At 41.6% G+C, this 23,977-nt stretch overlaps 1 protein-coding gene across 1 annotated transcript in view; it reads left to right on the forward strand.

Moving 5' to 3' along the window:
* The window catches only part of CAPN3 (calpain 3), a 31,153-nt gene extending 7,649 nt beyond the window's left edge, over positions 1-23,504 (forward strand). The window contains exons 6-23 of the mRNA XM_056851088.1: positions 214-345; positions 2,474-2,557; positions 2,783-2,868; positions 3,853-3,930; positions 4,686-4,846; positions 6,817-6,986; positions 7,365-7,376; positions 8,352-8,560; positions 10,114-10,150; positions 11,627-11,740; positions 13,132-13,206; positions 15,625-15,682; positions 16,916-16,980; positions 18,953-19,021; positions 21,119-21,197; positions 21,341-21,457; positions 22,987-23,045; positions 23,334-23,504. Of these exons, the coding sequence (XP_056707066.1) occupies positions 214-345; positions 2,474-2,557; positions 2,783-2,868; positions 3,853-3,930; positions 4,686-4,846; positions 6,817-6,986; positions 7,365-7,376; positions 8,352-8,560; positions 10,114-10,150; positions 11,627-11,740; positions 13,132-13,206; positions 15,625-15,682; positions 16,916-16,980; positions 18,953-19,021; positions 21,119-21,197; positions 21,341-21,457; positions 22,987-23,045; positions 23,334-23,360 (1,632 nt within the window). The 3' untranslated portion in view covers positions 23,361-23,504. The remainder of the gene's footprint in view (positions 1-213; positions 346-2,473; positions 2,558-2,782; positions 2,869-3,852; positions 3,931-4,685; positions 4,847-6,816; positions 6,987-7,364; positions 7,377-8,351; positions 8,561-10,113; positions 10,151-11,626; positions 11,741-13,131; positions 13,207-15,624; positions 15,683-16,915; positions 16,981-18,952; positions 19,022-21,118; positions 21,198-21,340; positions 21,458-22,986; positions 23,046-23,333) is intronic.
* Positions 23,505-23,977: the final 473 nt, after the last annotated feature.

The following is a 23,977-nucleotide window of genomic DNA, read 5'->3' on the forward strand; positions in this document are numbered from 1 at the left end:
CAACCCCCTGCACAATGCAGGAAATTCACAACTACCTCCCCCACACACACACCCAGTTGTTTTTGTGCTTCTTTTGCCTATCCTTGCTGTTCTTCTATTTTATTTTCCACAAAAGGCTTTTTTTCTCTCCTTTCCACACTTTCTGTTTTAATTTCTCTTCCTATTCCTTATTTCCTTCGTTTCCTACTCTCTCTGTCCTTTTTTCTACCCCAGGACAGCATGGGACTTATTTATGGAAGCGCTCCTCAAACTGATATTGGGTTGTTAATTGCCCGAATGATGCATAATATGAATGATCCACTCCTGAATGATTCATCCCAATGTACAAATGATGGGGCAACTCGGGTTTGTATACCTCTAGTCAACAACCTCTAGTCAAAACTCGGGTTTGTATACTTCTAGTCTAGAAGCTAAAATGACTAAACTGAGGCTATCGTGTTTTGGTCACGCCATGAGACGACAAGAGTCACTGGAAAAGACAGTCATGCTAGAAAAAGTTGAGGGCAGCAGGAAAAGAGGAAGACCCAACAAGAGATGGATTGACTCAATAAAGGAAGCCACAGCCTTCAATTTGCAAGATCTGAGCAAGGCTGTCAAAGATAGGACATTTTGGAGGACTTTCATTTATAGGGTCACCATGAGTCGGAAGAGACTTGACGGTACTTAACACACACACACAACAACCACCCATTAAAATCTGTTCACACAAATTCTATTCTTTATGTGTCCAATAGAACAACTGGAACTTCTGAAAGATGGCACTAGGCTGAAAATATCGACAGTACGCGGCTCAGTGGTAGAGCACATTCTCTGGCCAACAATTAAGGTTGCCAACTTGAGACTGGAAAATTCCTGGAGATTTGGTGGTGGAGCCTGAGTAGGGAGGGTTTTGGAGAGAGACCTCAACAGGGTGTAATGCCATAGAGTTCACCCTCCAAAGCAGCCATTTTCTCCAGGGGAACTGATATCTGTATTCTGGAGATCATTAGTAATTATGAGACCCTACCAGATCCCCATTGCCAGTGACAGTAGATATTGAGCTAGATGGACCAATGGCCCAACTCATTTTGTATTTTTAGTGTAAGAACTGGTAAAAATGTTGCAGAGTAGTAAAGATTAAGTAATTTCTTTCCTTTCCAAGAGGAAAGACGGCTCTTGTAAGTCTCTATTGTTACTTATTCCTAATTTTACAATAGTTTTACTGTGGGATCACTGTGGAGTGAATTCTTATTGCATTGGTGTTTGTGCCAGTTCATGGCAGCTTGGACCTGCAAGCAACCCTGTACCCACCTCCTTCCATGGAGGAGATGAACAGGGGGCACTGTGGGGCATGCCCCCAGAAGAAGCAGGAAGCACCCTGAGATGCTGGGAGGATTAAAGGAAGGCACCCCACCCAGGCAGGAGGGAGAGATGGATGCAGCACTTCAGGAGGTTGTTTGCTTGGCTGGAAACCAAAGGAAGCAGTCTGGAGCAATTTAGGATTGCAGTTGGCACGTCTAGCAGGATGTGAGCAGACGAGTGCATAGGGAAAGAATATATGTAGCCCAATGGCAGGAAGTAAATAATAGAATAGAATAGAATAGAATAGAATAGAATAGAATAGAATAGAATAGAATAGAATAGAATAGAACAGAAATTTTATTTGTACTCCACTCTTCCCCGGCGAAACTGGGCTCAGGGGGGGCTAACATCATAGGTTTACATAAATAAAATAAATTTTAAAAACATTTAAAGCAACACTGAAGTTAATACATTTATAAATGGCGCCATATACATTTTTCCCTACAAGGAGAGGTGTTATTACTGCGGTTGTCACTCAACCATTCTGTTTATGTCATACATCAGGGGGCGAGGAGATGGACGACAAAGAACCAACACAAGAAAATTGAAACAGCATGGGGAAAAGGGAAGGGAAAACGGGAGGAATGGTCAGGAAAAAGGGAGGGGAAAGGGGGGGGAAGAGGGTGAAGGGAGGCCAACTTCAATATGGATACTGTCACTGCCCTCAACCATGGGCCTGGCAGAACATATCTGTCTTACAGGCCCTACGGAACTGAACCAAGTCCCACAGGGCACAGGTCTAATTACACAGAGAGTTCCATCAGGCTGGGGCCAGGGCCGAAAAAGCCCTGGCCCTGGTTGAGGACAGCTGTACACTCTTAGGGTCCGGGATCACTAATAGATTATCCCCTGCCAATTGTAAGGCTGTCTGGGGGGGAATATAGGCTGTTGCACTTCATCCTTGTGTCAGCTATTCCTAGGAGACCTCTACCTAGCCTCCCATGACCGCCCATAGCAGTGTTACTGTTCATATTATAAATATTCAAACTCTGCCCCAATCTGACTATCTGTGGAACAGTTTACCAGGGATAGCATGGATTATAACAAAACACAATATAAAGAAGGATAAGCTGTCCTTTTAAAAAACTCATAGAGGATACAGCTGCTACTGTATATTCGTTGTATTTTACAGACAATTGTTCCAATGCTGTTTGAGACGCGCTTGGCTAATGGACTTGTCAAAGGTCATGCCTATTCAGTGACAGCAGTGGATGAGGTAAATATTGAATCAGTGGTTTTGCTTATAGTAGAAAGACGGGTTAGAACATTTCTAAACAAAGATACAGCCATAAATAAATAAATAATGCATTTTTAGCAACAGAAAGTTTGTGGGATTGGGCAGAATCAAGGATAGTATGCCTTCTGAGTTATGCTTTCATCTATAAGACAATGCTTGCCAAGCAATTTTATTGGATTAATTATTTGTTTTTCCTCTTCCAAGACAACTTTTAAAGGAAAAAAGATAAACCTGGTGCGGTTAAGAAATCCTTGGGGGCAAGTAGAATGGAATGGAGCTTGGAGTGACAAGTGAGTGCAAAACAATTAATAGGGGGACTCAGACTAGTTGTAAACAGCTTTGCTACATTATGAATACATCTTGGTTCTCCTGCAAATGTGCCCAGCAAGATACTGATGCTATTTGTGTTCTGATGTAAAATATAGAAATTGGTGTTCTTTGGAAGGCAGAATATCCTTTCAACTAGAAGATGTTTCTCTAAGTTTGCAAAAGACACCAGGGAAAAATGTCTTTGGGCAAGTTCACACCTGCATATTCATCAGTCAATGATGGAACTATGAAATGTTGACATCTATCTATTAATCAGTCAGAATGAATTAAACACCGGAGATAGAGCTTTCATACCTCCTCCAGCATCATATGGCTCAATTATACTAATTCATACATTGTGTGTAGGGTTACCAAGTCCCTCTTCGCTGGTGGGGGGTTTTGGGGGCGGACCCTGAGGAGGATGGGGTTTGGGGAGGGGGAGACTTGAATGCCATAGAGTCCAACTGGCAAAGCAGCCATTTTCTCCAGGTGAACTGATCTCGATTGGTTGGAGATCAGTTGTAATAGTGGGAGACCTCCAGCCACCACCTGGAAGTTAGCAACCCTAGAGATGACTGAGAAGTGATATGATAACCATCTTCAAGTAGCTGAAGGGCTGGCATATAGAGGATGGTGCCTTCTTCTCCCTGCCACCTTGTCCCTCTCAGCCTGCTGGGGTTGAAGTATGTGTGAGGGTGCTCGCGCATGCTGCGGGGTTGACAGCACCTTCTTCTCCCTGCTGCCTCGTTTGTCCCTCTCATGTATTCATTTTTTTGATCTCAGCATAGAAAAGTGTGAGACATGAGAGGGACAAACCACTGACATTCTAGCCATGCATTAACAGCCTTGGTCTCTAGACCCCTCACTAGCTTTGTTGCCCTCATTAATTGATAATTAATTGAGAAATAGCAGAGACATTTACACCAATTTTGTACTGAAAAAAGTACCTCTAAATTTTATTGCAGTTCTAAAGAGTGGGGCCTGATTGACAAATCGGAGAAGATTCGTTTGCAACATAAAATTGCAGAAGATGGGGAGTTTTGGTAAATATACCCGATTGGTTGCTTATGAAGAAATTCATGTAGAGTACTGTATCTGAACTTCAGCACAAACCAATAATCTAATACCTAGTCAGTCACACTTAACAAATTTCTCAAAGTATTTCCACATCTACATGAATCAAACTAATCCACCAAAAATGAGTCATCAAATGAATGCCACATAATAAACAGAGGGCTCCCCATTTGCATTTTGATTCCGTGGCTTTTATTGTACACCTTGCATTTCTTGTTTTTTTAAAAAAATATATAATTTTATAATTATAATTTATCAATATACCTAATTCTATATGTGGCCCTATCTGAACATACATTAATCCAGAGATTGGAGCCATGAACTGAAGAAACAGGAATTTTTACTAACCTGAGAAAAGCCCCAGGTTTGCAGAAAAATCTTTCCCTGCTCCTAAACATGAAGACTGCTGGGTGACCTTGGGCTAGTCACAGTTGTCTTAGAGCTCTCTCAGCCCCACCTACCTCCTAGGGGAGGCTAGGGAAGGTGATTGTAAGATGGTTTGATTGTTCCTTAAGTGGTAGAGAAAGACAGCATATAAAAACCAACTCTTCTTCTTCTTTTCTAACTTTGTATCCCAGTCTTATTACATTTATTGTACTGTTTCTATTGCACTGCTAAATTTTGTAATCCACCTTGAGTCTCAGCAAGAAAAGTGGACTACAAATAAAGTAAATTAATTAAATAGATAAATATCACAGCACCATTGCTCCCCCCATCTCTGTAGGATATCATTTGAAGATTTTATGAGGTATTTCACGAAGCTTGAGATGTGTAATCACACACCTGATACTCTGGAAGCTGATAAACTTCAAACATGGACAGTTTCGGTTACGGAAGGGAGGTGGGTGCGAGGATGCACTGCAGGTGGTTGCCGTAACTATCCAGGTAAGTAAGATAAGGGAGTTCCAGATTCTTCCATTTTCTGTGTGCCATACCTACCAACCTGAAACATACATTTTCTTCTGGAATCACTAACTATGTGGTAGACGAACAAGTAGTCAGACTTTTAGACATTATCTAAGAGTACAAACAAATGTGACATGAAAGATCCATAATCAAATCTCCCGACATTTTTTCTTAAAAGCAACTATAGAGGCCATGAATTTGATCAGAGACGTCGCATTAGGAGTTGTTGTTAGGAGTTGTTGTTAGGAGTTGTTTTTTTAACTGTACTCCACAATATTTCCCTGAAATTATCTTACAGGAGGAAAAAAGAAAGATAGCATTGATATCTCTTGAAAATCCCCCCCAGCTCCACTGTTCCAATCGAATTTAAGACATTGGGAAAGCCTATGGAACACCCTGCTGCCCAGCAAGCGCAGTTCTGCTTTGGGCCCTCTGAGGGGTTGAGACACAGAGGCTGTGCAAGGCCTCCGCTCTTCCAAGCCCATCCGACTCCTGGAGGGGTTCCTTCTCTCTCTCTGGGTATCTACACTGCCACCAACTGCTCAGTTAGGATATTTCCCACTAAGAGGGTCAGCAGCACTCCTAGCACTCAGTCTACATTGCCCTTTACAGGCTCCACCTAGTATCTGCTTTTACTCCAGCTAGGCTTTGCAGGAATGGCTCACCACACTTGCACACTCCTGGGTATCTAGTGATCTCTTGACTAACCACTTCCCTTCCCCTGTTGCTCTTTTAGTAATGTATTCAAGTGGAGCATCTGGTGGTTATAGAGAACAACTTCTGGCAGTAAAGATAAGAGGACAAGTTAAATTGAGAATGGAGAAATAAGCAGCCTCATACGACATAAGTTATTATTCCAGCATGCTATCGTTAGTCCTGCACCTGCAAACACAAAAAATGGCTTCAAGGGGAGGGGAAGTGGGAGGGAGAAGTGAGAATGCAGGCATGGAGAGACAAAGTCAAACTATAACTATGCACAAGACTAGCAAGACTAGATTTGGGATTGATGCAAACATTAAGCTCGGGCTAAAACAGCATCAAGAAAAGGTGGGGGAAATGTGAGGAGAGAGAAAGGTGACTTCTAAAGGCACATAATGAAAACAAAGCCCTGAAGTAGTCAGCGGGTGATGGCGACAGAAACAACCCATGCATAAAAGGCCATAGTCTTCCCTTAAGCTAGAGGCTACCAAGTGAGCTTTACACATTTTCACAAATTTACATATATGCCACTCAAAGATCCAATTTGTGATGGATAGATTTGAAGGTTCCCTGGAGAGGCAGCACAGAAATGTGCTAAATAAATAAATACTAAATAATGCTAGCCACTTCTCTATCAGCCTGCCAAATAAAGTCTCCAAAGTAAGCATGTCAGTAGCTATACCTTTCTCACTGAGTTCCTGGACCAGAGCCTCCTTTATGAAGCTGAAATGCTCTTGAGGCAATCCTTCTCTGGATTTCATTATATACCACAGAAAAGATGTCATCCACAATCAAATGAAAGTAATAATGTAGCACAGACATTGTGTTTACTATTCTTAAACTTAGATACATGAAAGCAGACTTACAGTGCAATCCTAAGAAAACTTTCCTGGGAGTAAGCCCCACTGAATATACCTGAGTAGGATTCTGAGTGTACTTGCTTAGGATTGCTCTCTTAGAGGAGTTTTTTAGTAAACTTAGGAAATTAAAAGGAATAGAGGATGCCTAATGTTCTAAAACTAACATCAAGGATGCCAGTGATAATTTTGGTAAAGGAGAACGTTTCTCAAAAACATACGCCTTCCACCTTCCTTGCTGAAATATCTAGCAATGTATAAATCATTGCCTTTGACCTTTTCCCAAAATATTTCTAAGTGGAAGGTGAGATGAAGAGGAATTTTCATGGAGACTGACAGTATAGATTTTGGAAAATTAAAATAATTTATGGATTTGGGTGGGTATATTTGCAGACACATTTTGGACAAATCCTCAGTATCGCTTGAGACTCCTGGAAGAAGATGATGACCCAGAAGATGATGAAGTTGTGTGTAGTTTTCTAGTTGCTCTGATGCAGAAAAACAGAAGGAAAGAACGCAAGCTAGGCGCTAACCTTCTCACTATTGGCTTTGCCATCTATGAGGTACTACTCTTACTAAGTTACTGTGTTATCCTACTCAACTGCCTCATTCACTGGTGAACTGATTAAATTGGATATTATCATTATATGTCCCTCAGGGACAACTAATAATAACTGTGCAGCTGTATGTAAAAATGACCTCTGTTGCTATTGCTTTTAAACAAACATTTAACCAGGCATAAGACTCCTCAAAACCTTTTCCTTATAGGCAGTAAATACATATATATTGCCTCAGCTTAGAAGAAATCTCAAATACTGGGTCTTAGAATCTAATTGCTTAATTGAGAAATGGTGTTTGTGGGTGGTAATTGTAAATAAATGTGTAGTAAGACACTCTCTGCCTCATTTCTAATTATATTTCTACCTTATTTTTGCTCCAAGGTGCCCAAAGAGGTATGGACAGAATGGAGGTAGAAGAGTTGATGCTTTGATGTAACATTCTCAGATATTTCTGTTTTTGTGCTTATCCATGTCAACCATTTGGTATTGTCTCATTGTGTATTTTTTCTGTGGTTCAGTACAAGTGCAAAACCTTGCCCATAGCTTTGCCCATGCTTTCACCATTTTTTTTTTTAAAATGAATCTTTCCTATGCATGGTGTTTCCAAACCATGCATTTAGATATGTGCTAAGAAGTAATATTTAATAGCACACATAGGAATACTATGGCACTGATAAGTTATAGAAAATGCCAGGTGGGGGGGCATAGAAAAATGCTATCCCCAGTTGGACTGAAACTACTCGGAACCTGAAGAAACCTGAAGTTGGGATGGTGATTAATAACAATAACAACAATGATGGAAGCATGGGCCTTCCTGATAGCCTCAGACAGGCCGTTTCATCATGTGGGAACCACCACAAAGAATTAGCATGAATGGGTAGTTGTATGTACATGGTGATTCTTTTTTTTTTTTTAATGAAATTTGTTTTGTAATTCTTTCTGTAATTTGAGCACAGATTATTATTAATATCTGAAGAAGGGGTTATTCGAATTGGGTCTTTACCCAGTGTGGTGATTAGCACATAATTGCATTTGTATTGCATTGAAATTGTTTATTTGTTATAATTTAGAAGTCAGCGGTGGTTTATAATCATATTATTTTATATTTTTTCAGCCATCACAGATGCAGCATTAAAATATTAATATAAATCTATAGTGGCCCCAATTAGATAAATTTAGTTTAGACTATGACTCAATAGAAGATGTTAGCCACTCACTGCTAGCATTAACTGAAGTGGGATAATATTATCTGGTGCAATAGATGTCAAAGTTGTTGAGGCAATTCTGATCCCTGTTGTATGCATCCATGCTGTTTGATGTTTCTGAGTAATATGTAAAGTTTAGCTGGCAATTACTTTTTGTTTACAGATGCAAGGTGACAAGAAGCATTTACAGAAGGATTTTTTCCTCTACAATGCCTCCAAAGTCAAGTGCAAGACATATATAAACATGCGAGAAGTTGCTGAACGCTTCCGGCTGCCTCCAAACGAGTACGTCATCATCCCGTCCACATATGAACCTCACCAAGAGGGGGAGTTCATCCTCAGAGTTTTCTCAGAAAAAAGAAGTCTTTCAGAGTAAGTGACAGATCCTCACTTTGGATTCCACAGGGAAAATTAAGACTTAGCATTGATATAACAGTTTGGGGATAATCAAAGCATTAAACATCCATTATCTCAGTAATCCTTATAACAGTCCTCCAAACTAGAGTGGATGAGGCAATAGTGAACACACAAAAACATGAAGCCGCCTTTCACTGAGTCTACATTGACTGTCCATAGCTCATCAGGGTCTCAGGCAGAGGTCTTCCACACCACAAACTACTTTTAATGCATTTGTTCCTAAAGAAACCTATTCTGGACCAGGAGGGTTGACTAACTTCTGTCCAGTCTCAAAAGGAGCAAGATGATAGAGCAAGATGATAGAAGTAGTGGTGCCTGGCCAACTTCAGGAATTCTTATCACTAAATAAAACACAGAATTAACTGGAGAAGTTAGAGATTGAATCTGGGACCTTCTGTATGTAAAGCAGATGTTCTGAGCCGCAGCCCCTTCCTTGCTTACATCCAGCTACTGATTTCATAGCAGAGGTGAGATCTCAAACAGGGATTCACCAGCTCAACTGCATCAGACATCATTAAGGTTGCCAACCTCCAGGTACTAGCTGGAGATCTCCTGCTGTTACAATTGATCTCTAGCCGATAGAGATTAGTTCACCTGGAGAAAATGGCTGCTTTGGCAATTGGACTCTGTGGCATTGAAGTCCCTCCCCAAACCCTGCCCTCCTCAGGCTCCATTCCAAAAACCTCCTGCCGGTGGCAAAGAGTGACCAGGCAACCCTAGACATCATGCTAAACCCAAACGTAGCCTGCAGACAGTGGTCTCTTAGTACCCTGGGCCTATCACGCAGCCCATCTTGTAGGGTTGTCAGGTCCCTCTTCACAACTGGCGGGAGGTTTAGGGGCAGAGCCTGAGGAGGGCAGGGTTTGGGGAGGGGAGGGACTTCAATGCCATAGATTCCAATTGCCAAAGCAGCCATTTTCTCCAGGTGAACTAATCTCTATCAACTGGAGATCAGTTGTAACAGCAGATCTCCAGCTATTACCTGGAGGTTGGCATCCCTACCATCTTGTAGTACATCTAGACCCATTTGTATGAAGTATTAATTACATGCCTTTCAATGTATTTTCATGTTGCATGTGTTTCAACAGGATTTAATATAATTGTCAGAGAGAAAAAACACAGAACTAACTAAATTATATTACTTCCTTGCTTTCCTTCATAGCCAATGTTTACCTGTACAGTTCCTGCAGTTTAAGCAAACCTTCAGTTTGCTTGGGATTCTGTTCACTTTGTTTTATGGCCAGTTTAGGCATTAGAGATCTTGGCCAGTCTGAGGAAGAAAACCTCCCAATGTCTACAGTATGTGCCAGAACCTTCATTGCTATGGACAGTTAAAAAATATTTAACTTTAATGAGACTGTGAATACAATTGAAAGATGCTTAGAATCAGTAGGGGCTTCTCCTTTGAAATTTGTTTTTATACTGTGCTAAGGCAAAATGGAATGGACATGATCCCCATTTTTCTCTCTCTGTCTCCTACCCCTTTCTGCCATCCTCCAATCTTGTAGGGAAGTTGAAAGCGAGATTGAAGCAGGACACCTTTCTGTGAGTACATCCTAAACTCAGTTTATTATATTAAGATCCTTTATCATTTTCTTTTTGAAGCCAAACAAATGGGATATATTTTGTTATTATCAGTTTCTTTAGGTGATTTCACACTGCAACCTTTTCCCTTTTTTATATCTTTTTCTTGCGGACTGGGGACATTTCAAGCTGTCCTTTTCTTTAAAAAAATGGAAGAGTGCTCCAGAATTTAAGTAGTTTCAGAAAAATGTATATCACATCATGAAGTGTTTGTGTACCTTCTGGGTTTCCCCCAACTTTTCTCTGATCTTTCCCAAACCTTCTTTGCTGCAAAATTTTAGGAAATATCACAGCAAAGCCTTGATGGCTACCATGTGTGATCCCCCAGGCCCACTCACATAGTGGCCATTTTTCCTGTCCCTGTGATAGCCATTTATCCCTTTTTAAAAAAAATATATGAGCAATTAAGTATCATTATATTGTCATAACATTATAACAATATGAGTATCATGTTCTCTGAATTTTCAGCTTTCATTTCTCAAAAAGTAAGTCTCCAGCCTTTTTCCTGCAGAGATATGCCTTTCCCTTTGTATCTCTACAGTGAAAGGGGATACAGACATACTTAAAAAAAAAAGCTGGGAATAAAGAGGACCTGATACACAGATTGTGACAACATTACATTGATATAATGATATTCAATTGCTGATTTTAAAAAAGCTGGGAGGGGCAGGGAAACTTACCGCATGGAAACTCTATTGCCACAGTGGTGAATTAGTAGCTGCTACTGCAGCAGTGGGAAAATACAAGGAATCTCTGTCAAGTGGAAGACCCTGAGATGTGCTTTGACTGGAGGCAGGCAATATCATTTAAGAAAGTTAAAGATGTTGAGATAGTTGCCAGTGATGCATACATGTATTGTACCACTATTGTCCTTAGGCTTTTTATAGAGACAGTGTGGTGAGTGGTTAGAATAGCAGGCTAACTAGGGAGACTAAGGTCCAGTTCCCTGCTCAATAAGGAAGCTTGCTGGGTGACCTTGGAACAGGCACTTTCTCTCATTCCAAGCTGCCTCACAGGGTTATCATGGAGATAAAATGAATGGTGTAGGAACCATATTTTTAGCTCCTTGGAGGAAGGGTAGAACTAAAATATGATAAAGAAGTATACACACCAAAAGAAGCGATCATGATCATATTAATTTAAATTCCCTAGAAACCCTACTGTGTTGCATTGTATCCAGTCTTTGTTGCTACCATTTGTACTAAGGAACAAACACACTTGGCACTTTAACAAAATAATTATCATGAAGAGTTCTGTGTTGTGAGCCTAACCTGGCCTTCATTCTCAGTTTGTAAGAATGTTCTTAGCCATTTGCATGCTTGTAAGACGGCACCTGCCTGAATAGCACGAGAATTTGTACAACACGTTTTCAGACATACTGTTCGTTTAGTAAACTCATGGATTTTTCTTCTTTTTCTCAACTTCTCCTTTCTCTAGCCAATCATCTTTGTCTCAGACAGAGCAAATAAAAATAAGGATCTGAAAGGTGGCGAGGGACATAAAAAGGACAAGGAAAAAGCAAGCACAGACTCAAAAAAGAAAAGCGATGAGGTTTTTGAATCAGTCAGCATGAGGAAAACTGTGTGTTTTAACTAGCATGTTGAAGTAGCAGGCATCTTCTACTCCTACGCATAGCAAGCATGCCTCCTCTGCCATAATGCTTTGAACATGAGTTCCATATAAGAAGTTCCATAGTTATATCAGAATTCCAACGAGAAGTGGTAGAAATTTGATCTCCAGTTCCCTGGTCTTTCTGTCTGTCTGTCTGTCTTTCTGTCTGTCTTTTTGTTTTTCTTTCTTTCATGTAAATGCAGATATAATATGAATTATATTGTATCCACACATATTTTTTCTCCATATTATTTATTGATTAAAACATTTATATCCCACCTTTATTCATGGTTTAAGACAGCTTACAATAACTTAAAAACATTTTCAGTTAAAACCAAACAAAAATATTAAACCCCAAAACCGCAGTGGGTTTTTCTGGAGCATCTATACAATATTGTTCTCTGGTTTCCAGAGCTTTCCTATCTTTGGTACATTGTTTTTCAAATCTGATTTGGTGCTAATTTTCTGGAAAGAATGAAGTCCAAGTGCATTAGCTGGATAGAAAGGTGTGCATTTTAGAAGGTCCTGCATCCATCTGTGCAATTTTCTTTGTCCTATGGCCACCATTCACCCTCTACATCACTGGAGGGCCTTTTCCCAGATTTTTTTTTAAATCAGTAATTGCTATTATAATGATCTATTGCCATTATCCATTAGTTCCTGTGAGTTCCCTGCTTTCATTTATAAGAAAAAGCCAATCTAACCCTTTTCATTACAAAGATAAATAGGCTAGTTTTTTTAAAAAAATGAAAGCCGGGAATTCAAAGGAACTGGCAGTTCATGGCTACAGATTGTTATATCGCTGTAGCACAATCATAATTGTCAATTTCTTTAAAAGCCCTTGATGGTGCAGCAGGGGAAACACGGCAAGGCACCTGGCAGCTGATGGAGGAAAGTGCACACACAGCTCCTGTGTGGACAGTTTGTTACTAGTGTGAATGCCTCTACATTCACAGTGGCAGTGAGCCAGAGAATCCTAGCCATGTGGATGCAATATATTCTACATACAGGGAATCCTTATCATTGCATGGGAACTGGCTGTGGCCGGGAGAAGGGCAAAGTTCTTTTAAATCATTCTTTAATGTTGCTATTATGCAGGACCATCTTGTTCTCTTATGCCTGCCTATTGTATAAACAGGCTGGGCAGACCTTTCTCTCCTTAGACAAATATGAGTATTATCTCATTGAATTAGACACAATGAAATAAGTTTAAGACATACCAGGTCAGCCTATGATAATGAAAGACAGAATAGCATTTTCTCTTTTCTGGATATCCATAAATCAACACAATAACCTCTGTCATTTCAGTCAATCTTTTTTTTGTTTTGCAGCCCACTCCAGATTCTGCTAAGGACAGTGAGGAAGACAGACAGTTCCAAAATATTTTCCAGCAGATTGCAGGAGATGTGAGTATGCACGTGTTTTTCTCTTTGGTCAGACTAGCACTAGTTAAATAAATAGCGCCTGTAAGGCTCTAAGCCAAGCCAGTCACGGCATGTCTGAAAGAAGTCTCATCTCGTCAGTGTTAAGATGAAGTTTTTTGTTACGTTATCTAATTGAATGAACTGGAGGCTGTTTTCAAATTAGAATGTCTTCATTCCATTGAACAGTAATGGTTATCTGTGAGCCAGTCTTGGCTTACAACTACCTCTGCTTGATAGGAGTGGCTCAAACCAGTCCTAAGTGATAATACAAACTGTCCTTCTCAAATAGGGTTGCCAGGTCCCTCTTCGCCACCGGTGGGAGGTTTTTGGTGCGGAGCTTGAAAAGGGTGGGGTTTGGGGAGGGGAGGGATTCAATGCCATAGAGGCCAATTGCCAAAGCAGCCATTTTCTCCAGGTGAACTGATCTCTATCAGCTGGAGATCAGTTGTAATGGCAGGAGATTGCCAGCTAGTACCTGGAGGTTGGCAACCCGATTCTCAAACAAAGAAGTTTGTTATTGCACATAGTGACGGTTGTTGCAAATCTGAGATGAAATTGATTTTTTCTCTGATATAGTGCCTCTCTAAATACATTGTTCAGACTAAAATGATCAACCCTGTTAATGTAGATTAAAAACCATCATATTAATGAGGGAGCAAAATGTAAAATGCCATATACTGGCATGCAACTGTCAGTGCACAGAGATCACATGGAATTTTCCCACATTCCTTTTCATTCCAGTAGTCATTCCTGGGATCACAGACACAAGATCCATGCAATGAGTAACTCTGTGGGTCAGTGGGCTGGAGTAAGGAAGGAGAACAAGATGGAATTGCCCCTTCCACAGTAGAGCTGTGTTTGCAGAAGAGGAAGGAAGAGCAATTTCTTCCCCTTGTCCAGGGCCTGAGCCCACAAGAGCTATTCCTCTGTGAGGGTCCTGCAATCAGGGAATGATCTCTCTCTGGGTGTCAGAAAGGGCTGCAGGAACAGAAAAGAACAGAGAAAAGCTCCACGCACAGAATGACTGGATACAGGCCAATGCTTTTTTGCTTGAACAATGCTTTTGAACAATTAATGTGATTTTTGCTGTTCCTTTTGAATTTGCAGACCTTTTGGCCTGCTCTGAAAAAGGCATCTGAGTGCATTTCCTACCTTTGATTCACCTCTGCTGTACATGCGTTGACCCTATCTAGTCCAGCTCCTGTATCTCACAGTGGCCCACATCTATAATAAGGAGGTAGCACATACCCATCCGGGCTAGTAACCCGTGATGGACTTTTCCTCGAGAAATTTGTCCAATCCCCTCTTAAAGGCATCTAGTCTAGATGCCATCACCACATCCTGTGGCAAGGAGTTCCACAGGTTAATTACATGCTGGGTAAGTGGGTGTTCCTCTTTTAGTAGGAGATTTCAATGAAAGGTAGGAGGCGCCGCAAAGCCTGTGCTGTGGCCCGATCGTTCTGCTCCCCTCCAGCTATGCCACGCTGTGAGCTATGCTCCCCTCCCACCTAGCTCCTCTCCAACCCCACCACGGGAATCACCTTCGCCACAGACTCAACAGGCTGCCGTCCGCACCGCACCCTCACGCCGCATGTGAGCCGCCCTGCCGCATGTGACAGGGGAGGGAGGAAGCGCTCCCATTGGGCTGCTGGGCAGAGGGGCAGGTGATGTGAGAAATGCCGTCAGGGTCGCGTGGCGAGGGGGAGGGGAGCAGCCCGGCCCCGCATCCCTCTGGCTTTCTAGTAACGAACTCAGGCGAACTCTGTCCTGGGCAACGGCACGCGTGCCCACAGAGAGGGCTCTGAGTGCCCCCTCTGGCACACGTGCCATAGATTCGCCACCATTGCTATATAGTATCCTTTCAGGGGTACTGCTTTCAGGCACTTTTGAGCTAAGGTGCCAAACAGAGAGTTGCAAGAGAGCTTCCAGTGTGGGCAGGCCTCCTGCACTAGATAAAGAATTTCAAGGCCCATACTATGGGCCCCCACACTAGTCTGACGTCACATGCCACATTGTTAGGGTTGCCAGATCTCGGTTGGGAAATACCTAGAGATTTTAGGGATGGAGCCTGAGGTTTTGGGAAATGGAGGGGCTTCAACAAGGTTTAGTGCCATAGAGTCCACCCTCCAAAGCAGCCATTTTCTCCGTAAACTGATGTCTGTTAAGGGAGATCTCCAACCACCACCTGGAGGTTGGCAACCCTACACACTGTACTGCCTGTCATAAAAACACAAAGACATTCTCTGTAATACTAGAAATCTAAAATTAAAGTCTAAAAAAATTCTTACTCTATATTCTTGTTTCAAATAGAAACTGAGCATGTCAAACTATCGTTTTTGCAACCTGTCACTCCTTGAGGGAAGTTACCATTTTGTTGCCCACTCTTCTTTTTCCTTATAGGACATGGAGATTAATGCTGATGAACTGAGAAATGTCCTCAACAATGTTCTGAAAAAACGTAAGCTTAGCTCACCTGTTAGCCCTACAATTCAACCTCTGATGTCCAAACTACATGTTACACGGGAGATCTTTGAATGGGGCTGTGATGCTTGGAGGGGCATGGTTCCCCTGCCCCAGTAGATAGCAGACCCATAGCCAGAAGTTTTTTGTTAGGGGGGCAAATGTTTTGTGAAGGGGGCAGTTTAGCATGACGGAGAACACCTCATTATGTCTCTGCAGAACTGCCATGCTCATTGTTTTTTATTTTTGCGGTCAAGTCACAGCTGACTTATGGTGACCCCATAAAAATTTCAAGGCAAGAGATATTCGGAGGTAGTTTACCATTGCTGGCCTCCATGTCATGACCCTGATATTCTTTGGAGGTCTCCCATCCAAATACTTGCCAGGGTTGACCCTGCTTGGCTTCTGAGATCTGATGAGATCAAGCTAGCCTGGGCTATCCAGGTCAGGGCACCATGCTTATACTTATAAACAATTAAGTAAGTCAAGTAGTATATCACACAAAAATGTTTCAGGTTTATTACAAATATATTTACATGTAGCATGTATTGACTACTTTAACTGGTAACAGATTTTCAAACCGTTCAACAGTATGCATATGGCCTTTCTTTGATGAAATGAAAGTTGGGAGACATGAAGAAATCAACACTGGAAATGAAAGTTGGGAGACAGGAAGAAATAATTAATCAAAATACATAGCCTGAAGTTAGGAACTGTGATGCTGAACTTGAGGTCTCCTCAATGTAATTAAAATGTTAGGTCACTGTACCTATGTACTAGAAAATTAATTCAAGAGTAATAGCAGTGTAATACCTTTTATTAAATCTAACTCAACATTCTAAATTGTGAGCAACCTTACCTAACTTCCCTCCTCTTCTTCAGAATAGATATTAATTTTAAAGGTGGGAGGAGGGAGAGAAAGATGTTTTGGGGCACGGAAAAAGTCAACTCTGAAGTTTAATAAGATGTGGCATAAGAGAGGCTATGCAGGTTAAATTGGGTAAGATTTCATATTGCACCAAGAACTACTGGGATAAAAAAAACCTGGTAGTGGCTGTTCTTCTAGTCAGAATATGTGCTGGACCTAAGAGACCCAGGTTCGAGTCAATATGTTCAAGGCAATGCTGTTTCAGAATATATTAGGTTGGCAAGACACTGTTTACTTACAACATTTCAAAAGCAATATAAATTATTTGGTTTTATGGTATTTAATTGTAATAACTTATTTTAGACAAGGACCTGAAGACGGAAGGGTTTGCATTAGAGGCCTGCCGCAGCATGATTGCCTTAATGGATGTATCCTTTTCGAATCAGATGCAGCAGCTTCACATCACATCAGAAGAGGACTGGAAATAAAAATGGCCCTGGCGCAAGCCAACCTGAGCTATCCTGCAGCACTACAAGTCAGTGCTACAGGGGCCACTCAGGCTACAGTACATGATATGCCTGACACGTGCTGAGTCACAGACACACAACCCAATTCACAGTCAGACGTACGTTGGGGTATTCACCTTAAACAGAGATTGTTCACGCATTACCGGGCGGGGGGCGGGGGGGAGCTTCTACTTTCCCTACCTTGCCATTTTTGCCTGAGAAAAATATCACAAGGTGGGACTTTTTGCCCTTTTTCTCTGGCCCCACACATCCTGGACACATGGTGCCAGAGAGAAGGGGCAAAAGCCCCCCTTTTTTTGCTGGCAAAAAAGAGGTGGGAGGGAAACCAGAATCTCTTTCTACTTCCCCTGCAGTGCTGAACACTGTTTAAGATGAGTTTTCCCAATGTAGGTCCTGCCGCGAGTTGTGCATCTGCGACCTGCCCTGTGGTGTGCATATCATGTATTTTGGCCCTCATTTCAGTAGAACCAACAACAAACATAAGCTCACCCATTGCTTCCTCAAGCACACTGGTGTCTCTGCAAGGGGAGACAATTTGTGAGCTGACAGTGATTGTGATCGCTGCTGAAAAGCGACCCCTGAGGTGTTAGCAGAATTGCTGGAGCTTGATCCTGCTTGTGCCTGGCTATCAGTGACCCGCTAGGCTATGGCCCACTGGGAAATTTCCCAGTTAAGTTAAATGGCCAGTCCATCTCTGATGACACAACAATATTCCTGTTTCTACCCCCTGCTGCAATAAGAGCCACCTCATGCACAGCTAATATTTGCTTTGAAATCTGCCATGCAAGGTCCCATAATGATCTTGCAAAACTGGCATAACATCATAATTTGTGATTATATATTATTATTTACCTCTGTCTAAGATTTCACATGCCAGTACAGCAACTCTTAAGATATTTCAGAACAACTAGTTAAAGCATGCCTATCTGCATTTTGAACTTTGAACATGACTTCCATAGGTCTTTTTAAAACTATAATAGTATGATATCCCATGTATAAATACATACGGTACATCATGTGATGTTGTAGCCATGCTGTTTTCTCTCCCCCTCCCCTTTTTTTAAATCAGGCAACATGTGTGCTGTAGTATTATTCTACTAATCCCCTGATGAAGCTAACATTAAACATATGGGGATTATTGGTTTAATTAACATTTACTGCCTTTTATTGCACCACTGGCAGTTTGCCTGCTTTTTTCTTGGTGACTGGTACAACCCTTTTGTTTTGTTTTAGGAATTTCCCCATGTCTCTGTGGTCTTTACCACAGCGAATACACAGACAGAGAATACAAAAAAAATCAAGGTTTTATTTATTCAGGCTGAGGAAGAGGTGGGGAAGTCCAGATGAAGTCATAAGCAAGCCTTTGGATTGAATTGGAGTTGAGGAAGGCAGAAGACATGCCCAGGAAGGGATTTCATGGCAGGAAGCTTTTAATATAAGGAAAGCAGGAAAAAGCGAACTCTTGGAGTAAGCCCCTTAAGTCCTCTTTTATTATAGACCAAAGGAGTAAGAACATAAGAAATGCCATGCTGGATCAGACCAAGGCCCATCAAGTCCAGCAGTCTGTTTGCACAGTGGCCAACCAGGTGCCTCTAGGAAGCCCACAAACAAGACAACTGAAGGAGCATTCTGTCTGTGTTCCACAGCACCTAATATAATAGGCTGAAACCAAGGCCAACAAAAATGGAGGCAGAATGGTTATGGCAACAAGATGAAGAATAGAGGATGAATCATAGAATGTTCTATTGTCTCAGTAAAGAAACAATTAAGTAGGCATAAAATTTGTCTCTGGAAATAAACTCCCCCTTAACTGAACTCTGGCTTCACTTACTTTGTTTCATTAATTGTTTTGACTTAAATGCTAATATCACAGACAGATGGTTCTGGGAAGATAAATCTTGATGAGTTTCGACATCTTTGGGACAAGATTAAAAGCTGGCAGGTATTCTGGAATGTTTGCATGTTTTTTTTTCTTTTAGAGAAAGCATTGGATGCCAGAACTATCCAGGCATAGCATAACATAGTTAACATCAAAAGAATAGAACTGTTCTGTGGATCTACTTTGGTCAAGGCACAGACAATAAAAATTCTAAGTAAACGTACAAAATAAGCATTTCGCAAAAGGCTTCAGTCCCAACAAACACACATAGAAAGCCAACATAAAGGGAGAAGAGTAAGCTAGAAGGTTTATTTGTGTTGTATTGGCTTTTCATGTGGGTAGTGATGTTGAGGTAGGATTGCTTTTAAAAAATTATTTACATAAATTTCTAACTACCTTTTGGGCATATATGGTCTCCAATGCAGTTTGCAGTTCATTTTGAAAGCATGACACACATAAAAGAGGTTAAAACCCACACTCCTTTCCAGTTAAGCAATATGCGAGAACACCATTTCCCAACATCATTTCTATAAAACCATAGAATGCATAACATCCTCTTGTCTGTTCAGACTGAAGGCTTTCGCAAAAAAGGTATCCAGCCAATCCAGAGAGCCCTAGGTATGTGGTCACCTTTTCCTCCTGAAGGAGGACATACCGCAGACACAGCAGGACAGCAGTGGACAATATCCTCCCTTTGATCCCAGCAAATTAAACTTCTGCTAAAGCTGGCTCATCAAAGAAGGCCCATTGTGCAAATCTCAACTGCTGGGTCAGTGAATAGTAGTGGAAAGAGTCCTTCATGTACTCAGGCCCTAAGCCTGACCAAACTGGGGGCCTTTTATTGGGCCCTGAAAAAAATTGGAAATCCATGTAAATGACATAACACTGGCTTAATGTTATCTCTTCAGTGAGCCCCAGTAAGGACCCTAGTTGCCACATTTTGTACAAACTGCAGTCTAGAAAATCTTCAAGGAGAGCTCTATGTAGGACTCACTGCAGTAGCCATTTCTGGATGTTATCAGGGCTTGTGTCACTATGACAAGAGCATTCCCCCCTCCCCCAGAAATAGCTATACCCAGCATTCCAACATCAGTGTAGCCTCATCCAAAATTTGTCAAACTCCAGTTCCTGGATCAGCCTAAATTTCTACTAATAACAATTCCATCTTGTCTGTTTCAGTGCATTCTCAGGTAGTATATTAATATGGAGATTTATACTGCTCACCTCATTAATATTTGAAATTGGCTGTACGTCAAAATACTGGACAGGTTTTTTTAAGGTAACAAGGAGCTCCCTGTATGAATCACAGAGACAAACCTAATATCCCCCTTCATTTTTTACTTTAAAAAAAAGCATTTCTTTGCCTAATTCAGGAGTGGTCTTAGCCGCGAGGCATCAGAGAAGCTGCCCTGGGTGCTGGGCTGGGCGAGCCCCCGACTGCCCACAATTCCTCTTCCACAGAGGAAGAAAGAAGAGGAACAGTCAGCAGCCCCACAGCTTACTTCCAGGGCTTGAGCAACACCCTTTGGGGCTCAGTCAGCAGCTGGCTGGCACTATCACATGCAAACATACCTCTCCCTTAGAGGCTTAGGCAGTGGCCAGCTCAGCAGTTGCCACGTACACCCTTCATGGGCTCACGCAGTGGCCGGCTCTGTAGGTAACCATTCCCTTTGGGGTTCAGGCAGTGGCAGGCCGCCACACCCTGCGTCCCCTCAGAAGCTTGAGCTAGACAACAACCAGTTCAGCAGCCACCATGCAAGCACACTTTCCTTGCCCCTTGGCCAAGCCTGGGAGGCACGCTGGGAGAGTGGTGGCAGTGATCCTGGACCATAGCTCCAGAATCACTGCCCCAGACTGCACCCCCCCCATGGGGTTTTGTCTATGAGGCACCCTCTGACATCAGCTTTGTGAGGAGTCACAAGCTCCTCACAATTTTGATTTCATTTAGTTGGATTCAAATAAGTAGCATTAGGCCATCAAAGCAGCTTATGATCGATATGCTTTTGAAACAATATGTCCAGTTTTTATTGTTCTCTGTAGATACAGGGGATTCCGCTCCACGGACTATGACTGAGACAGAGATTGTACTGTGTTCTGAAGTGGGAGGGTTTCGATGTCATCATTGACACTGTCATCATCATCGTGTCTTTTCTTTTCCAGAAAATTTTCAAACATTATGACACGGATCATTCAGGAACGATTAACAGCTATGAGATGCGCAATGCTGTTAAAGATGCAGGTATCACAGAGGGGTGATTGCCCTATATTTGTTTGGAAGGATGTTTGCCAACCTATTTCCTTTGTTTTGCCTTTTATAGATCTACAAAAGTATAGTATCTAAATGTAATCACAGTTATGTATGTTGCATATTTTCCTTTTCAGGGTTTCAGCTGAATAACCAGCTATATGACATCATTACTATGCGCTATGCTGACAGAAATATGAACATTCAGTTTGACAGTTTTATCTGTTGCTTTGTGCGACTAGAGGGAATGTTCCGTAAGTGTGTTTTACTTATTTAAAATATGTATGTCTCACCAGTCTACAAAATTGGCATCAAAACCATTTAAATCACACAAAATAATAATAAAACCAATAAATTATAAATTAATATACAAAAAGACAACTAAAATACAGAATACAGAGTAACAGAACCTCATAGCTATTTACCCCTCTCTCAGAGGCACACTTAAAAGCTAACTTGTTTTCACTTGCCTTCTAGAAGGAGGGCGTCAATTTTTAACATTGAATTTCTAAGCCCTTTTAACTATGGGCGAAAACACATGGTTGCTTTAGTCTTCTTTAATCCCTGTTTCAGCCATCATTCAGCCAGGATTGAACGCATGCGTTTCGCCGAACATTCGTCCGATCCTGGCTGAATCCTGTCACATAGGCTACATTGTCAGTGGCAAGATTTGTTTCAGTCCTTATATCCTTAAACATTAGATATATGCTGCTCAAGATCAATGGATCAAGGAGCTTCTAAGGGATAAAGGACATTAAATTTCTTATTTTAGCTCCTCTCATGAGAATTGTCAAATACAAATTTGGGTAGAGTCTGTTTCCATAGAGAGCAGAGGACAGGGCTTTTTTCGTGGCACTGCTCATTAACAAGAGTTCTGGCACCTTTGGGAGGGGCTCTTCCAAGGCCTGATGGGGGAATTCATGGAAGTTGGCAAAATATTAGGGTGGCCAACCTCCAGGTGGTGGCTGGAGATCTCCCACTATTGCAACTGATCTCCAGGCGATACAAATCAGTTCCCCTGGAGAAAATGGCCTCTTTGGCAACTGGACTTGATGACAGTCCCCTCTCCAAACCCCGCACTCCTCAGACTCCACCCCCAAAATCTCCAGGAATCTCGCAACCCGGAGCTATATATAAGAACCAGCAGGTTATTTTGTTTTCTTTTGCAATAAAAGTACTGACAAAGCTACTACCATATGCTCTGCTCCTCTCCTCTAGCCCTGGAAGCTTAAAAGGGAAGTGGCCTCCTGAAAGGAAGTACTTGGATGATGGGATGGGGGGGAGAGACTGAGTCCATCAAGGGGAGAGCTTTTACTATCTGTTCTGCTCCTCCGCAGGTATATTTATTCCATTTGAAGGGTTGTTTTTCTTCTCATTGTAAGACAGTTTGAGTCTGCATTGAGTGGAGAAAAGCAGGATAAAAATACCCAAATAAATAAATTCTTCCAAGTGCTGAAAGAAACTTATAGGAATGTATTTGGTGTATTCTTCTGGGATGTGGGGATTAGTTGTGAGATCAGCAAAAAGTGCCCTTCCCTCTCTTCCACAAGCCAATGTGCTTACTGCACATGAAAAGGAGTTTAGGATCCAAGTCCATGAATTTCTTGCTCACATATTGCAGTGTTCCAAGAGCAGTTAACTCCTATAATCCACTATCAGCTTCTGGAAATGTTGAAGTTATTAATACCTCACAGTACTTGGGACTGGTGCTTGGCTTACTGTTTAGTGATCTATATTTTACATGGAGTGATTCTCTATATGCTATTTTTCTTCTGCTCCATAGGTGCATTTCAGGCATTTGATAAAGATGGAGATGGAATTATTAAACTGAATGTCTTAGAGGTAAATACTTTTCTTTGACATGTTTGGGAATTGGTGGGAAGCAGGCCCCACAAATTAGATGTTTTGGGACCAATTTTCATACTGCAGTTTCCCTGAATAGCAAAAGGTAATCATATATAGATAACTGTACTGCAGGGAAGCCATGGGACCGTTGGATCTCCAAAAGAACTGCCTACTTGGCAGTAAAGCTTATTGGGTTGGAGCCTGTGGAAAATCTGTGATAATGGAACGGCTTGCTGTCGTCAAAGGAGGAATTTCTTTGTAACTTACTTTTTCTTCTTCTTCCAGTGGCTACAGCTCACCATGTATGCATAAAACCTCACATATCTTCCCCTTCCCCACCAACTGCATGCTGATTTTGCCTGCTAGCCAACATTCATTTGCACAACTGGTGCATCTGAAAGCTACATGGGAAGGCAAGTGCAACTTGACAGCAGTTTTAGACACAAGCAACATCTTTCTTCCTCTATCAGATGACTGTCATTTGTCTGAAACTGATCTTCTTCCACATATTGGTAACTGATGCTGGCACTATGTCATCTTCCAAATAAAATGACAAAGGATACCCTTGACATCTATGTGATGGAAAACACTTATCCATCTAGTGCTCACTGGCCATTTTTCCTAATCCATTTTCCCATGCAAACATAACTGTTCTTAGTTTAAAAATAGTGTTTACAATGCATGGTCCTAAGAGTCAGGCATATTGAACAAAGAATGATAACTGGAAAGCCATGCTAAATTTGTGATGTATCTTATTTTTAAATAAATGCAATACACTTGCAAACTATCTGTTGAGCTGTTTGGAGCCTATTCATATAATTTCCTTAGTATTCTACAGCCACCTCCAGGCTTTAGGGGATTTGTATTCTTATGGTCAAAGCTTCCCACTACGAAGACTGCACACACGACAGTTTCTTGCAGCATTTCTT

This window comes from Euleptes europaea, chromosome 6 (assembly GCF_029931775.1).
Source record: "Euleptes europaea isolate rEulEur1 chromosome 6, rEulEur1.hap1, whole genome shotgun sequence".
NCBI classification, from domain to species: domain Eukaryota; kingdom Metazoa; phylum Chordata; class Lepidosauria; order Squamata; family Sphaerodactylidae; genus Euleptes; species Euleptes europaea.